We start from the raw sequence: 17899 nt of genomic DNA on the forward strand, positions 1-17899 counted from the left end.
TTTGTAGGTTTATAGCAGGAAAGGCATGCAGCTGGCTCTTTGGCTCCCTGGGACGAAAGGGAAAGCTATAGAAAGAAGCATCCATTTAACTCCACCCATCTATTATAACCACAGGGATTATGGGAAAGAGAGGGACAGAGGCGTGCATTTAGATTACGAGCTGAGCTCCGCATGCAGGAGTGACAGTTTCTTTCTGAAAGTGTCTGAGAGACAAAGCAGACCAAAGACTAGTTAATGCTGACTGACACATGTCAGCCCTTTAGCCTGTTCTCTCATCTGACCCTCACAAAATGAGGGTTTGTGGGTTTGAGGGTTTTTGACTGTAACTCAGAAAGAGCCATTTCAAAACAACTCCGCTCTCACAAGTGGGCAGGATCGACATTTATTTGGCTGGCCATTCATTTATTGGTATTAATTTCCATTTTAATGCAAAACATGGATTCCAAATGTTGTAATTATTATTTCAATCACACCACACTGTCATAATGTCAGTAGCTGTATAAACAGTGAAGACAGAGTCCTTATTCAGCTATAGTATATTATAATACTATAGTTATGGGAGACAACCAAAATGTGATGTGTGGCCTTCAGGAAAGGGCTGGATTAATGCTGAAACAAATTTGTGCAGAAACAAAAAGTAATTGAATCTTCCTGTGGACGTGATGTGGCTAGTATAAATGTCATCAACTACATCTAAAAACTGTTTCATACAGCTAATTACACTACAAGCTAAGTTGGTATAGCACTTTTTCCTAAGTTTTGTAGTTTGTTTGCATCGTGTATAGTTAACGCTCGAGTGATTCAGTACATGAGCTGACTAACGATCTGTGAACCTTTAACTAGTTTACAGATTCATTGAATAGTTGATTTATGTATTAACTTTGTCTCATAAACAGATAAATGAGATCAAATTTAACACTGACGACTAGGGCCGGCTGCATAAACTGCTTAGACTAGTTTGTTTTCTTCAAGACTGGTCATAACTCTGAAGTCAGCTAGAAAACGTTTGATTGGCCCAATCTGAATCAGAACCTCTTGGCTAGCTGCTAGCGGCTTAAACTAGCTCTTAAGACAGTCTTAACATAGTGGCTATGTTTCACTCTGCTGATGGTATAGTTATAAAATAAATGTGGATGACATGATGAATATTTACATTTGTATCAAATCCTCCGATTTGATTGCATGTTGGCAAATCTGAGCACTGTTTAGTATTTTTCTCTAAAGCATTATACATTTTGAAGAAGAATCTGGAAAACAGGAGACATGAGCAAAACTATGAGATTATTAAGAGTTATGATGTTCAAGTTTCAGTACTTCAAAATAAATCTACTGACAATTGGATATATAGTCCAGTTTTTTAATTGGACTGTTTGCATTTGGTGGGATTGTGATGGTAAAAGAGGGGTCTGTGTTTGCTTTGGCAGCTCCATTGATAAAAACCCTGAATGGAGTAAAAAGCTCAGTGTGATGGACAGCCTCCTGCTACTGAAGACGAAAAAATATCACTTGACTCAGTTAAACAAACAGAAAACCTGATTGAAATCAGTGCAACGAATTAAAAACATAATAACTGATGCTAAGAAAATGTTAAGTTGTGCCAAACAATAAAAATCATGAAATCAGCCATTCCCAACTATCATAAAAAAACTGAAGCTTCAAATGTAGGATTCCAGTTCATGTTGAAACTTAATACTTCTGTGAGCATTATTAATAGTGATGTTTGTCTTGGGAAACGCCTCTAATAAACAGTGTAGCTTTGAAAAGAGTGGCAGGTTGAGCTCTGTGTGTTGTGCTGATGATATTGCAAAGTCAGACACACATGCAGACAAGCCGAAGCTGTGAAGAGCAGGACTTACACCTGTACTGGCCTGCCCTCTAGTGCTCACACATGGTTTTCAGAGTCACAAAAACCCAAAGAGTGACCAACTGAAATAATTAGCTTTAATTAATACAATGGAAAGGTCAATATTTCTTCAGGAAGTGACAGGATAATATCCAGATGCTGGAGTATCTGAGGAATGAGTCTGTGAAAACAATATAAAGCTGCATATTCAAACACAGTGACGTGGACCTGGTGAAGCAGCATCAGTCCACCGTGACCCCCTCGGGAAGCTCCACCACCACTGGAGCACATTCATCAAGATCTGCATCAAAGTCCCAACGAAACTTTTTGGTCAGATGGACTTTAAACTTTTCTGCTCTTTTCCGTAACGTGCTGTCGACTCCGGGACTGCTGGCAAACTGGAAGAAGTCCTGAAATGCACCGCAGAAAGAAAAGATGTTAAAAACATCAGACTGACAAACACCGACAATTTGGTAAATGCATAACAGTATACATGTTGACTGACAAATAACAATCTCTGATCACGACAGCAAACACGTCCGGCATTAATCCAGCATTTCAACCCATTCTGAATCCATGCTGTGACATATTCCCACATCAAACAGCAGGCATTGAGAAAGAGTAGCTTTACTCCACCTGGACACCAAGGCTTATCTCTCTCAAATCTTTCATTATTCACTATTATGGTCGTGACCTTCATGATGTTACTGTTTAAAAAGGCCAGGGATGAGAGAGGAGAAAACTGTGAGTGAACTGCACCTGAAGTGTGGAGGTGAGGAAGTTGTTCTGGGACACGATGTCCACGAAGAAGTCCGGAGGGATTTCTCCCAGCTGATGGTAGAGGACAGCGATGAGGCCCAGATACAGCTCCTTCCTCTCCTTCATGGCCTCCTCGGAGCGGCACAGCAGAGCCAGCAGGCTTTTCCAGTGCTCGAAGGCCTCGTACACATTCCCCACCAGGAAACAAACGAAGGCAAACTGCAGCTCTCCTGCGAACATGGAGACAAACAGTGACGTATTATCAGTCAATATTTCAGTACACAAACTAGATTTACTAGATTTCTAAACGTTCCCCTTGTCTCGATCGAAACCAGTGACAATGTATAATATCACAAAGCCACAAGCGACATAACTAGATGTGAATACAATTACATTTATGGGCTTTTTATAACAAAATGAGCATCCTTTCAGGTTTGACAGGATGTTTGGTTTCACCAGTGCTCACCCAGTATATTGAGCGGCTGATCTTTATAATAGCTCTCCAGCACGCAGCTTAGAGCGTAACTCCAATCCATACTATACTGGGTGATCTGAGCAGGCGTCGCTCCCGGAGGATACGCATGTTTGGGAATGTTGGAAAAGCGCAGCTCTGTGCCTTCCCTCAGTTTCATCCGTGGCAGCCTGTCCAGCCCCTCCTTCATGCTCTGACACTCCTGATCGTTGCGGGGCAGGTTCTGCTCCTCGCGGTCTTTAGTGTGGGTCAGCCTCAGCTCTGGGATGACGTCGCTGAAGGCGCACACCCTCCCGCTGAGGGGCTGCAGGGCGATGGCTACCTCCTGGCTCAGTCTGTCGGTCAGGGAGACCCACTTGCGGAGCGTGTCGTAGGGATAGGGGCCCAGGAAGCCGTCCAGTTCTCGGAGGTTGGCCCGTATGCGCTCGGCCTCCTCTGGGTCCTGGGAGAACTCCAAATCCTCTTCTCTCTTGTTCCAGTGGGCTACAAGCACCTCCCGGGGTTTCAGGGACAGAAACAGGCCTGTTTTGGGGCCGATATCAGCACACGCTTCATTGGAGTTAGTGGCGCAGTAGTGGAGGAAGTGAAGTCCCGGAGGAATCATCTTCACCCCACGGAACCGAGGACCCAAAGTCCAGGTTTTGTAGTCAAGTCCCAACTCTGTTCCCTCGGGAACACCCAGTAAAACAAGCGTGGCTCCTTCCTCAAACAAGCCCCGAGCCACCTCAGGGTCCATATCTGTTCCCGCCATATCTGTTTAAAACAGGTGTCATTATATTACTATTGTAAATGAGACTGGAATAGCAATTAGCATCTGTCTATGTCATAAGAGCATTTTATCAGCTCTAGAAAGTTGTGGGTTAGAAATAAATAAATAAATAAATTGAATACAGTATAAAAGACTTGCGTTATATTAATAAGATATTAAAGTAAGGCACTGTATGATTAAGCTAGAAAGTCTGTTTTCAGAGAATAATATAAACAAACAATCACCAACAGCGAAACGGGTATATATATATATATATATATATATATATATATATATATATATATATATATATATATATATATATATATATATATATATATATATATATGTCATAAAATAGATGCAAAACGTTGAACTGATCATACCTAAACGTCCGCTCAATCACAAGTCCAATCTTTTTTACGTAAAGGCCATGTGTGAAACAAGAAAGAAACTTCCGGTTAAGTCGAACCTAAAGCAAAATAAAAGGCCCAAGGTACATGCGCGGTTGTTAATAATGAAAATGTTTTTAATTAAGGTATTCAGAGACACTTTATTAATGTTATTTATTTTTAATAATCATGTTATGTGAGTAGCCCATTAAACGAGTCTCTCTCTCTCTCTCTCTCTCTCTCTCTCTCTCTCTCAAAATCCTACAGAACATTTTAATTTTCCAAAAATAAAAGGAAAAACGTATTAGAATTGTATTCAACTGCTGTTTTCTAAAGAAAATTGTATTCGTTTTATTATTTTACTGCGGCAGCTGCGCTCTCCGCGGGGCGCTTCACAGCTTCCGGTCCTCGTCGTACGCGGGTGTGAGAGCAACACAGGGCTTTCATGACTGACTAGGGTGAATTTCCCCGAGATCTGCGTTAGCTGCGAGACTCTGCACCGATCAGGAGAGTTTGTTCCTGCGACAGAAGAGCGATGGGCTTCCGAAAGAAGAGCAAGAGTCCTCCCGTGCTGAGCCACGAGTTCGTGCTCCAGAATCACGCGGATATGGTGTCGTGTGTGGCCATGGTCATCCTGCTGGGACTCATGTTCGAGGTGATGATTTCACATGTCATACCCCATCATCACGCCTGAGATCACTGCTCACTACTATATGATGTGATACATGACCATCATGTTTGAGGGTGCTACTGTTAAACTCCTATGATAACATAATTGTGCTTGATGATGTGTGTGTGTATTAAGATTGCTATTTTCTATTAAAATCAACCAGGTCATCAGGTTTATAATTATTTATTTATCATTAAACATTTTTATGTCAAATCACATGGATCAAATTTGAGGTTATTGGAAATGATTCTCATAGAGTAACATGTTAATCACATTTTAGGTTATGTTTTACCTTTATACAGAAATAATAACATGTTGGTCACATTATAGGTAATGTTTGACTCTTACACTCATATAATAACATGATAATAACATAATAATCATGCATCAGTGCATTCTGTTGCATTATGCCACATAGACACCCACTTCTGTCCTGAAACCATGGTGTCCGTGTAGCATAAGAAAACATTAGAAGACAAATCATAATGCACTCTTAATAAAATCCCTTCATTGAATTACCTGCAACAAGACAGGTGTTATTTTAATATATTTGTTAAACAGCACTAAACGTGCTAAATGAAATAATGAAAGCATGATCTGACTCTCATACGGACAGAACGGTGTCGTGTTAATGGTGTTGTCTACCTCTGCATGTAAACATGATGTGGAAAAGCTGTATCATACACTGATCTGAAGGTGTTTGCATCAGTCTGATTCTCTTCTGATATCGCTGCACTTTGAACCAGAACGACTGAAAGTATTTGATCTGGGGCTGGTAAACTTGTGCAACACCTTTGCAATATGTTTGTGTCTGCTTGTATGTATTAATTTAATGATGTTTTTATTGCAGGTGACAGCAAAATTTGCAATCATGTTCATCACAGTCCAGTATAATGTCACACAAACCCTGGATACGGGTACGATCTCTAGATCTTTCAAAGATGCTGACACATAACTATAAACTATAAAATAAAACCGTAAGATGCAGTCATTGGGGTCCGAGCCGACATAAATATGAACGCAATTGCCAATTTTAAATGATAGACTCAGGGGCCTTTACATGACAACGTTTTCAGACCAAAACTGGAAGCTTTGTATGCATTTTGGGTTACAACTAATAATTGACGTGGATTGTATTTGTGAAGAAAAGTACGGTAATGAATAAAGTGAGGAATATCTACAGATACGTCTTGTTATTCAGCTCAACTGAATGTGTTTTTCTGGCACTCGTGACACTTCACCACTTATCCCAGCTGGCTTCATCAGTTGTGGAAATGAGATGAAATGTTGGGACATCACAGGTCTCGCAGATTCTCCAGCTGAGGCAATTAGCGGGAAGCGTTTCTAAATGAGCCGCTCTGCTCGGACCCCTAATGAGTGCATAATGTGGAGCTGAAATAATTTTGGCTTCCTGGGTTTATTCAGATGCAGAGGACAAGCCTGAGCCTGTCAACTACTACAGATACGGCCCCAAGGACATGGCAACAGTCTTCTTTTACCTGCTCATTGCCATAATCCTTCACGCCCTGATTCAAGAGTACATACTCGATGTAAGTCATGTATTCTTAGCTTTTGATATAAAGATTGAGCACTGAGCATGTTAACTCATTTGTACATCCTTCGGGACGTTCTTAAATCTTTTCTTGTTCCTGTGGCTCAGTGGTAGAGCATTTGTGTTACCAGCGCAAAAGGTTGTGGGTTCAATTCCCAGGGCACACACATACTGGTAAAATAAATTAATGATTGCCTGTCAATATCATCGATTAAAATACATCCTTGGTTTCAATTTTTTTTTAAATGGTAGTGTATATTGTTACAGAAGATTTCTTTTTGAAATAAATGCTGTTCTTTAAACTTTTGATTCCTCAAACAATCCTAAAAAAAAGTATAATGAAAAAGATATTAATATTAATTATCATATGACAATGATTTCTGAAGGATCATGTGACTCTGAAGACTGGAGGAATGATGAATAATATTAAGTTAATTAAAATAGAAAGCCAGTATTGATGCCTTGATGAATGTTTTTTCAAATCCTATGCATTTTGTGCTAAATTGTTTATTTTATTTTCGTCATCTAGTACTTGAAGCCTGTGTCAAGACAGTTTAATCGGTGAAGATACATGAATGGTTTCTTCACATTGCCCTGATTCTGTCTCCATAGAAAATCAATCGTCGGCTTCATCTGTCCAAAACCAAACACAGCAAGTTCAACGAGTCGGGACAGCTGGCCACCTTCTACTCGTTCTCCTTCGTTTGGGGCTGCAGCATCCTCACCAACGTAAGAGATCTGTACAGGAGGTCTCACAGCTGTTCAGCTGTACACACATTCAATGACTGTGTTTTTATCAACAGGAGGAGTTTGTGACAAATCCGACTTTTCTTTGGGAAGGTTATCCTCATATCCACATGGCGTGAGTGTGAAGTTCTTCCAACCCGTTATAAAAAAGTCTTTGTGTCTAATCATCAGTTGTGTGCCTGAATTCAGTAGTTGTGCTTATGTGCCGGTTCAGATCACTAACCCTTGCTTGTTTGAGCATTTTCATTGCATTAGTGCTTCATCTCTAATAAGTCAGCTCCAGAAAAACGCGATTATGCGATCTCGTGATTTAATGCATAATCAGCCAAGGGCCGCATGTTTATGCGGGGGTCGCATTTTTTCAAATATGCCGCTCTTTTGCCGCATAAATTGCCGATTTCAGAAAGCAAAATATGCGGGGCTAGCATAATTTCATGATCCCTGTATTTTCGTTGCAAAAAAACACATATATATTAGCAGAAAGTTGAAAAATGTTGTGTTTACTTCACACAAGTAAAGCGCCATTTCCCCCTATTGCCATGGGAACCTTATGAAGTGACGTAATTACGTGACGTGAACATCATCTGCAAACCCGTGGTGAAACCAGAGTGAAACTTGGAAGCACGCAAATCATTCTTATTTGCCAACAAAAATAAGTGCAAAAGAACGCGCGAATCAGTTTCCCGATTTGTTACATGACAGTGGAGCCAAATTATATTGTGAGAACTTGCGAAAACTGCAGTTTGATGAAATAGAGAAAAAAAGGTGATTCCCCCAACACCCTCTTCTCACTAGGCTACTAACACTGTTGTAGTTTCATTCAGAAGTTTACAGTTGTATGATTGCACTTTTTTGTTACAGAACAGTACCCAAGAACTTACAGTTGTAATTATATTAGTAGTATGTAAAAGAGATTGCATCTTAAATATTCTGTGATTTAGTATCCTCGCTTATCATAGGAAGTAATAAGAAATTACTCTTTACATTAAGGTAGTAGCCTAGTGAGAAAAGGGTGTTGGGGACCTTTTTTTCTATTTTTCATCAAACCGCAGTTTTTGCAAGTTCACGCAATTTCATCGCATAAAATTGCAAAAATATCCTGCATATTTCATCGCATTTTTTAAGAAAACATGCCGCATAATCAAGTATTTTTGCCTGCAACAATCACAAAAAAAATCCGCGTTTTTCTAGAGGGACTGTCTAATAAGTCAACACCACACCATTGTTACAGTGAAGATCCCTTCTTTTAACTTGTTCAGCATTATTTTATTCCCTTGACTACTTAGAAACGCATTTCTCTCCAGCTTTTTTAGTAGATCTGCAGATGTATTGTGGTATGACAGGATTGACCTGAATCTTTTAATGAATCTTGTCATGCACGGTTCCCCAAGAGACTCGTCTGACCGATTCTTAGTGCTGTTGTAATGAAGTAAACATTAAATTTATTGCACAAGTCATTGTCCAGTCTTGATTACTGTAGGATCTTAAATGCCTGTAATTAAACTATCAAAAAAAACAAAACACTGAGCAACTCTGCAAATCCCAAATCAAAGTGCTGTAATTGTAAGCTGTCTGTATTAGTATTTGACATGTTAAGAGGCTTGACGTGATCATCTACAAACCTCTTTCTGTCTTTTAGTTTCCAGGTGAAGTTTTTCTATATCTGTCAGATTGCCTACTGGCTCCATGCTCTTCCTGAACTGTATTTTCAGAAAGTACGAAAGGTAAGGCTTAGTTTGTACAATATGTCCTGATAGTTGAGAGTTGACTGAAATGGATTCTAATACAACATGGCTCTTGTTTCAGATCATCACATTGAAATTGTGTTTATTTCTGTGTTTAGGAGGATATTCCACGCCAACTGTACTACATTTGCCTTTATATTTTTCACATCACTGGTGCCTATGTCCTCAAGTGAGTGTGAATTTACTTGTACGATGAGACTAGAGATAGACCCAAAGCTGCTAGTTCAAGAAAGGTCCTTATCAAATGAAATGGTGTTTTTCTCTTTTTTTTTTTTCTTTTTCAGTAATTATTTCAAATGCGTAGACATTTTCTAGTCATAAGTAGCTGTGCAGTTCTTACTCATTTTCTGGGAATTATCACATTTAAAATGCAGGAAAGCCAAAATTGGACCCAGACCAAGGACATGTTTATTTAGACATCCCCAAGATCAGGAATATAGCAATATCACACAAACAAGACTGATGTTTTCCTGGATATCAGCACGATTGTGAATTGACTTGATAAAACTAAGTTAACATGTTGAAATGCATTTTTAGATACGTTTTGCTTTATTTTGTATCTGTGAGCACATGAATGAATCTGTGTTTTGAACAAACCAGTTTCGTGATGATTCGATGACCCAATTAATTAGCCATTTGAACAAATAGTTTGAATGAATAACTTAGTGTCAAGACACATTAACAAAGGGACTTGCCACCACCTATTGGCGGCTTTAATTTCATATTCATATTTCAATATAACTTAATTATAAAATAAAACTTTTAGTAATTTCATCTTTAAAAAATAAAAAACTCATTAAATAGTGTAAATGTGTTCAAGTCACCTTTTAAACAGATGTGTTAATCAGCATTGCACTTCAGCTCATTATTATTAAAGTTTTAAAGGCAATAATTTGACGAGATGATGTTTACATCTAATAGGGATATAAAAAAATACCATTATCATGGTGAAAATCTTTTGGAAATCATTTGAAGGGAATTTAATTTCTATCATTACTGTGAACTAACCACAGCACAGAATATGAAAATATGATTGTGTTTTTACAGCACAGCTCATGCTGGATGAGTGCAGCGGTAGTGGTTAATTGATAAGGAACCAGTTTGTGGACATGTATGTTTGAATTATTGAGGAGTGAATCTGACTCCTGTGTGTCTCTCTCAGTCTCCACCGTCTGGGGCTGGTTCTTCTGGTGCCACATTATCTGGTGGAGCTGCTCTTCCACGCCTCACGACTCTTCTACTTCAGTGATGAAAACAAGCAGAAAGGGTTTGTTCACGTCCTGTCTCCAGCTCTCACATCATTCTGCTTATTTCCACATAGTTCTTCTCATATAGTCATTTAATTTTATATAACGTTCGCCTGCTTCTGAGATGATTGTTCAGACTGCTGTAAGAGGCCCGGCCTGTATTTGTCTCATAGGTTCACGCTCTGGGCTCTGCTGTTTGTCATCACACGGCTCCTGACGCTCACCGTTTCTGTCCTGACGTTTGGTTTCGGCCTGTCCCGCACTGATAATCAGGGATTCTCTTTAGCAGAAGGAAACTTTAATGTGCTGACTGTCAGGTAAGTCAGCTGGAATGCATGCTCTGTGAAATATACTTTTATTTGTTTAGCAGACAGATACAATACGAGCGATTTATCCAAAAGAGACTGTAATGACAGGAGAGGACAGTAGTCCAAAGCTGGCCAGTAAAGTTCAGGCTGATGGTATGTAGTGGGAATCTGCATGACCTTAGTGGTCAGCAAAGTTTCCTCTAATGTTTCCCACCTTCATTAGTTCTTGTACCTTCTCCTCCGTTTCTTTTCCAACCTGAAACAACGGCCTGATTCAGTGTTGACACCTTGTGGACAAACTAAGCAAAAACTATTTAAAGTGCACATGAGAACTGCATGTTCATTGAATGCACAGTTAAAAATATTGGGAGGTGCACATGTGTGTACTTTTCTGATGGTGAAATTCACGTCATGTGCACTCTAGGCATAACCTAGCATACACGTAGAAAGTGAAGTATACTTTGGGCTTTACAGTACCGGATCAGATAGCAGTATTGATCAGAGTGGGAATGCTGTTAAAACCATACAATACCCATCCATGAGGCTGAATGATTAGTCCCTGTTTGGTTGTGTATATCAAGAATAAGAGCGGGCCAAACACCGAACCCTGAGGGATCCCAGGTTTAGCTTGATGTGACTGAGACAGCTCTCCCATCCAATATAGGATCTAACAGTGAGGGTAGGAATCAAATTTGAGATATTCTGAGGCTATATTTGTGAATGATGACTTTTTAGGATGACATGTCTGTCCGCCATCTGCCTGACCCAGGCCTGGATGATGTGGAAATTCATCAATTTCCAGCTGAAAAAATGGAGAGAACAATCTCAAATCCAGGCCAGCAAGAAGAAAGCTGTCAGCCCAAAAAGCAGAGCCAGCAAGAAGGACTCACGAGGTGAGATTTTACTGAAAGTCATTATAATAAGATCCCTGTTTATCTTTCTTTTGTTCATAATTAGACCGTACACTTCAGATTGACTATTCACAAGTGTTGCACTAAAAATACCATCTTCATTAGTGACATGTTCCTGGAACATTTCCTGTTAGTTTGCAAACTCATTCAAAACAACAGCACTTGGCTCAGACTCGCTCAATGATGAAACTTCAGCACTCTGGACCATGATGTTCAGTTTCTGCATGCATGGAACTAGCAAAAATTAAGATGTTAAGATTTTTATGAAAGAAAACCACAGTTGATGCAGAAGTGAAGTGAGACTGAATTTCTACAATATTAACAACTGTAGGATATGAAGCACACAGTTCTGGTAAATGAATGGAACTAATTGTTAATTTCATATGTTTGTCTGTGAAGAATGTTCTTTACAGGCTCTTTAAGTAAATCCCATGCTTGCGGTGTTAAAGGTTCATTCAGTAGTTTGGTGCTGATTTAACACATTTTTTCACATTAAAAAATAAATAATATTTGTGAAGAGTTTGAATGGTGTACACACACATGAGATGAAGAACTACTCATAATAATATTCTAGAAGTGTTTTAATTAATTTCACTATGGTACAACGACTTGATATGCAGATTTAAACATTAAAGACAATCCTTATACAGTTAGAGAATGGGAAACCATTACTATCGTGCTTCACCAACAAGAGAATCAGAACCTGTATGGATCAGGAAGCAGAAAGGGACTGAACCAAGTCCCATTTACAATTGACCCTTCACAAAGACCCGCCCCCTTTAGTTACTGTTGCTATGTCGGACAAGCCATGGTGCTCTCACGCCACACATCATGTTCTCACGCAGTGGAAAATATAAAGCAGAGAGGACACTGACAACACAGCGGCAGACAAGACACAGCAGGTTGCTTTAGTAGCACGAAACCAAGTCACATCTTTCAAATTTTGTCTTTTTTTTTTTTTTTTATTCAATCAAACAATAAATACTGGCTGACAGCACACTCAGTTCAAGCGGCATGTGAATCTTCCTCTACTGGTTATAGCACACAATAAATATGAGTGAACATCAGAAGGGATCTGGTTTCAACTGTGGAAAGACATCAGCACACACCATTTTTCAAGTTCAAGTCAACTGACATTAATCTACTCTTCTGTCTGTTTTGTTTATTGGACAGAAATATCAGTGCATTACAGGGCCTTACAAGAAGAACAGGGAGGTCAAAGGATTAGTTCACTTCCAGATTAAAAATCTCTTGATAATTTACTCACCCTCATGTCATCAAAATTGTTTACGTCTGTCTTTCTTCAGTTACAAATAATTTTTTTTCTTTTGGGCTGAAGGTCCAAATTGCAGTTTTGATGCATCTTAAGAGAGCTCTACACGAACCCAGCCGAGGAATAAGTGAAGCCATCACTCATTTTCTAAAACAAATGGTCTTGCACTAGTTCATCTTCACATAATACGTAATGACGTTGGAAAGGTCGCGTGCGGTTAGTTCTTTGTCTGTGCTCCGGTTCAGAAATGTAGGGTAGGGTGAAAACTCATTTTCTCCGTTGTTAACCTTTTTTGTTTTAAAGGGTGTTTGACTTTCTTTGCACGTTTGTTTTGTAAACACTGGGTTGGTACTTCTGCCTACGTCATGTGTAACCTTTCCAACATATCTGCGTCATGCGTGACGTCCAGCAACACCAGCATCTGTGGTAAAAAAAAATATTTATATATAAATGTTTTTCTTTTTTAAAGAAATTGACTGATTGTTTTTATTAGAAAAGACCCTTATTCCTCGGCTTGGATAATGGAGAGCCATTTGAAGCTGCACTGAAACTGCAGTTTTAACTTTCAGCCCGTTGGCCCCCATTGAAGTCCATTATATGGAGTAAAATCCTGGAACGTTTTCCCCAAAAACGTAATTTACGTAATGTGACTGAAGAATGTAAGACATAAAGGAAATTTTTATTCTGGAAATGAACTAATTGTGAACTATCTTTAAAACTACTAACGAATGCACCTTTAAAAGCCTCATAAATTATAATGAGCGATTAAATGTAGGAGAGATTTAGATATTCCCAAACTTTTCTTAAAAATAAGCATCTGAATTATGAATTATGATTTCATCATCTGTCTTACGTTAATCACACCACGGGATAATGGTAGACACCTGGATGACTAATTTCTGCCAGAAATGCATCAGCACCAGACATTGGTGATGAAATCTCTGTCACTGTTAACATGCTAAAAGGGAAAGTTCACCCAAAAATGAACATTACCCATTGATTTACTTACACTCAAGCCATCCTAGGTGTTTTTGACTTTTTTCTTTCAGATGAATCCAATCAGAGTTAAATTTTAAAAAAATGTCCTGGCTCCTCTAAGCTTTATAATGGCAGTGAATGGGTGATATTCAACAGTCCAACGGTTCTCAACTGCAGTCCTCGCGCCCCCCTGCTCTGCACATCTTGGATGTTTCTCTTATGCTTCAGATGTTTGTTCTACGTTCAAAAGTGGACATCCCAGGATATTCTGCCATGATTCCAGTTTGAAGCGAACCTATATGTTCTATTCAAAGTGCATTGAAGTGCGAGATGTGAATTTAAATTGTATTTATATACAGCGGTTAATGATGTCACACTTGTCCGTATGAAGACGTTGCGCAGCACAAATCCGTGAATGAATGTTCCGAAGTGAAGTAAACTTCAACAGATTTCTTATGCTCAGGGAGTAGGGAGCAATGAACACTGTGTAGGGACCAGGTCAATGGGAACACAGTTCATGCATTATGCTCACTTCAAAACATTCAGAGTTGGGGGGCGCGAGGACTGGAATTGAGAACCACTCTAATGGTCCAATAGAATGCCAATAAAGCGCCATCCATCCATGATAAAAAAAAAAGTGCTCCACACGGCTCCTGGGGGTTGTATAAAGGCCTTATGTAGTGTTTCAAAGCATTGGTGTAAGAAAAATTGCCATATTTAAAACTTAATAAAGTAGCTAAAATAAAATCTAGCTTTTACTAACTGTGTGAATTCATGAGAGTTCATCAGCGGATTACGTGGGACGTAGGCGTAGTGTAAGGTCAGGTGAGAAGTGATCAACATGAAAGTGCAGCGGAGAGAGCAAAACAAAAACACTGGTCATGAATTAAAGTACAAAACAAAGATTTGTAAAGATACATTTTTGGAAGATTTCGATGTGAGCCAAGAGAAGACTGGTGTTCCTTTAGTTAAAGTGAGGAAACTTTGCTTCCTTGGTTCTTGTGAGACTAGCATATTATAATTATAGAAAAGGGTCAAGTCAAAATAACTGATTAATAAATGATAAACGATTTAATCAAAATTAAAATATGAAACGGTACTAACTTAACTAATCGTGGGGATTTTAATCATGATTTATCATGAAACTGGTTAACGTTTCATCCTTAGTATACGCAATTAGCAGAACCTAGAGAGTAACGTTTATAAAGGAGTAATTATGGCAAATATACTTACACAAACGCATCAATCCACTTCAGACGGCCTTTAATCACCCATCCAGAGCTGACTGGAGCACATTTTATGATGCATGGACGCACTTGATTTTGCTTTTCAATCTGGACAATGCCATTATTAAAGCTGGGAAGAGCCAGGACATAGTTTAATATAATTCCAATTTGATTCGTCTGAAAAAAAGAAAGTCAAATACACCTAGGATGGCTTGAGGGTGAGTAAATTGAGCTAATTTTCATTTTGGGGTAAACTATCCCTATAAAATGGTCGATACAAATTATGGTTGACTTTGCTAAAGCTTTTATTTCTCATTGACAGGGGGTTCAGTCAATGGAGTCATGAAACCAGATGACAAGACATCGCCAAGAGCAAGAAAATCTAAAGCCTCATAAGAAGACAGAGAGAACAGCTGCCCTAAATGTGATGCTCTGTGTCCACTCTGAACTCGAGAAGAGAAACAGATTTGATAACTGCAGAAAGAACCACAGAGACGGACTTTGTTGTATGGCACGGTTCAGGTTTTATTGGTCTCCTGTTTTTCCGGTCTGCATCTTAAAAATGAACTATAGATTTATAATCAATCATTATATCCATGTGCTTGTGACTTTTAGCCAAACTGAGAGGTTTTCTGAAGGTTTTGTGATGGACGCGAAGAGCAGATGTTGCGTGATCCTCTCACTTGTTGAGTTGTGGGGTTTGTTGAGTCCAGCTCAGAAGTTGAACACAATTATACCCTATTTAACATCATTTCTGTGCTTCTTATGAAACACAAACACAGTGTGGACAGAAGCTTTTGACAAGTGTCCTTTGTTAATTGTTAACCTTTAGCCCTTCAGTCCTGAACGCCACTGTGAAGCTCAGTGAGCACGTCCAGTATAAGGAGGCTGAGGTGGCCAAGGACTGCTACACAACATAGCTTTCAAATGACCTTAGCTGTGTGATTTTACATTTTGATACTGAGAGAAGGAAGAACTGTGTGTGAATGTAATTTGAGGATGATAATTTTATAATTGTTTGTAGCGTCTATGTTTGAGATGTTTGTGAGGGCTCCCCCTGCAGGCTTGGATGATGCCGACAACTAGTTTGAGGGCGTTGTTTTGGTTTTTGGTTGTGTCTGTGGTATTTTCATGGCCTGTGGTTGAGGTGAGTAAATGATGGCTCCCCCTGCAGGCTCTGATGATCTATTTCTTTAAGGAATGAAAAAGCTTTTTTTTTCCATTTAACTGCCCAGAAGGGTTCACATGCTATCTCCAGGACTAATAAAGAGTAGGGCTGGGACAATAAATCAATGCATCGCAAATCAAGAAATGATTTTGCGTCGGTTATGATATTTTCCGAAGGCATCACGATTCTCTCTTGAATTGAGCTTAGTTTTGAACAGCAGATGGCACTGCGTGCTTTAGAAACTGTGTATTCTGCTTGCGTCCAGTTCCTTATACAGTACAGACCAAAAGTTTGGACACACCTTCTCATTCAAAGAGTTTTCTTTATTTTCATGACTATGACAATTGTAGATTCACACTGAAGGCATCAAAACTATGAATTAACACATGTGGAATTATATACATAACAGAAAAGTGTGAAACAACTGAAAATATGTCATATTGTAGGTTCTTCAAAGTAGCCACCTTTTGCTTTGATTCCTGCTTTGCACACTCTTGGCTTTCTCTTGATGAGCTTCAAGAGGTAGTCACCTGAAATGGTCTTCAACAGTCTTGAAGGAGTTCCCCGAGAGATGATTAGCACTTGTTGGCCCTTTTGCCTTCACTCTGCGGTCCAGCTTACCCCTAAACCATCTGGATTGGGTTCAGGTCCGGTGACTGTGGAGGTCAGGTCATCTGGCGCAGCAACCCATCACTCTCCTTCTTGCTCAAATAGCACTTGATGCCTTCAGTCTGACTCTACAAGATTTTACTGTGATTTTAGTGTGGATTGTATCTTGAACGCTATGAAAGCCAGCCTTTTGTTTCAAATGAATGGAAAATCTGAAGAGGTTTTAAGTGCAGGAGAGAGAAAGAGTGTTAAATTGAGTGTTTGCCGTGAGTTTTACAGATGTTTATGAAGCCCTGAATCTGTTCTCATGTGAAAAGTGTTGGAGCATCACTTTTTCAACACCTTGTGGCCTTTTTCCTTAGATGCGAGTGATCTGCTCCATTATCTATCACCTATAACTCTGATAACCATGCTGGAGCGTGTCTGTCAGCATGGACGTCGCCGCTGCGCTGTGTAGTTTATATGAAACCATATAATCCTTAAAGTGTCCTTAAGCTAACAACAGTAAAAGTTGCGTTCTTTCTCAGTTTGAGCACTGTTGAGTTCTCTTTGCGTATGTGTTATGTGTTTATTAGTGTGATGAGAGAGTTTGATATCCTATCTTTTCCTCATTGAAATGACGTGTGCATGTTGCGATCTGTGAAAGAATTGTCTCATTAGAAGCATTTGATGCCTAATAGCAGAAATAAAACCCTTTGTTAAACAAGTGTGAAAGCAAGACACAAACTGCCAGTTTAATTCATTTATTTTGTGTACCCTGTTCGGATTATACAGATTCATAGACACATATATCAGTTGCCAAACTATGTGAAAGGGACTTGCTGTGCTCTCCCAGTTATTGGTAATATCTGTTATATTATAAATCATCTGGTTCTCGGTACAGTTTGTAGGTCAAGTGCCTAAATCTGTCTGCAGAACTGGGTTGATCCGAGTCACTAAAGTTTGCTTTAGTTCGGTACATTAGTGAAATATTTCACAGAGACTTTCATAGTGGCTTTCTAACACTCGGAGGTCATTTTCAATTCAGGGTTTTAAACCTGATCTGTAATTGCCTTTAGTGAAGGTTAATTAATAATGTGTTGAAATGACACAGACGCCTCCATATACACCTGTACACATATAAAAAAAAAAATAATAATCTAAAGCTTTGTTTACGATGCAAAGCTAATTCTTGAAATTCAAGTTGGTGCTGATTCTTCTCTAACAGATGTTGTGTTTGAGATCTGGAGGACTGAACGGAGGAGTCATTTA

At 39.2% G+C, this 17899-nt stretch overlaps 2 protein-coding genes across 2 annotated transcripts; one reads left to right on the forward strand and one right to left on the reverse strand.

Annotated features, from left to right (window-relative positions):
- Positions 1–379: 379 nt before the first annotated feature.
- On the reverse strand, positions 380–4336 carry aar2 (AAR2 splicing factor). Its single transcript, XM_026241485.1, has 4 exons — positions 4209–4336; positions 3069–3827; positions 2603–2832; positions 380–2253 (listed from the first exon to the last, which is right to left on the reverse strand). The coding sequence occupies exons 2-4, from the start codon at positions 3823–3825 to the stop codon at positions 2086–2088; spliced, it is 1155 nt and encodes a 384-aa protein (XP_026097270.1). The 5' UTR covers positions 3826–3827; positions 4209–4336; the 3' UTR covers positions 380–2085.
- Positions 4337–4589: 253 nt separating this feature from the next.
- On the forward strand, positions 4590–16433 carry LOC113068674 (translocating chain-associated membrane protein 1-like 1). The gene is made up of 11 exons (XM_026241486.1): positions 4590–4869; positions 5735–5801; positions 6310–6434; positions 7049–7165; positions 7240–7298; positions 8823–8907; positions 9027–9097; positions 10091–10195; positions 10349–10492; positions 11219–11376; positions 15194–16433. The coding sequence occupies exons 1-11, from the start codon at positions 4750–4752 to the stop codon at positions 15265–15267; spliced, it is 1125 nt and encodes a 374-aa protein (XP_026097271.1). The 5' UTR covers positions 4590–4749; the 3' UTR covers positions 15268–16433.
- Positions 16434–17899: the final 1466 nt, after the last annotated feature.

Source organism: Carassius auratus, linkage group LG48F (genome assembly GCF_003368295.1).
Source record: "Carassius auratus strain Wakin linkage group LG48F, ASM336829v1, whole genome shotgun sequence".
NCBI lineage: Eukaryota > Metazoa > Chordata > Actinopteri > Cypriniformes > Cyprinidae > Carassius > Carassius auratus.

Bases quoted from the DNA above. Each gene is read 5' to 3' on its own strand.
- aar2 (XM_026241485.1), bottom strand. From the start codon at position 3,825: ATGGCGGGAACAGATATGGACCCTGAGGTGGCTCGGGGCTTGTTTGAG. The intron at 2,833-3,068 runs GTGAGCACTGGT...CCATGTTCGCAG, and splicing joins TCAGCCGCTCAATATACTGG to GAGAGCTGCAGTTTGCCTTC. The intron at 2,254-2,602 runs GTGCAGTTCACT...GGTGCATTTCAG, and splicing joins TCCTCACCTCCACACTTCAG to GACTTCTTCCAGTTTGCCAG.
- LOC113068674 (XM_026241486.1), top strand. From the start codon at position 4,750: ATGGGCTTCCGAAAGAAGAGCAAGAGTCCTCCCGTGCTGAGCCACGAG. The intron at 6,435-7,048 runs GTAAGTCATGTA...CTGTCTCCATAG, and splicing joins TTCAAGAGTACATACTCGAT to AAAATCAATCGTCGGCTTCA. The intron at 7,166-7,239 runs GTAAGAGATCTG...TTTTATCAACAG, and splicing joins GCTGCAGCATCCTCACCAAC to GAGGAGTTTGTGACAAATCC.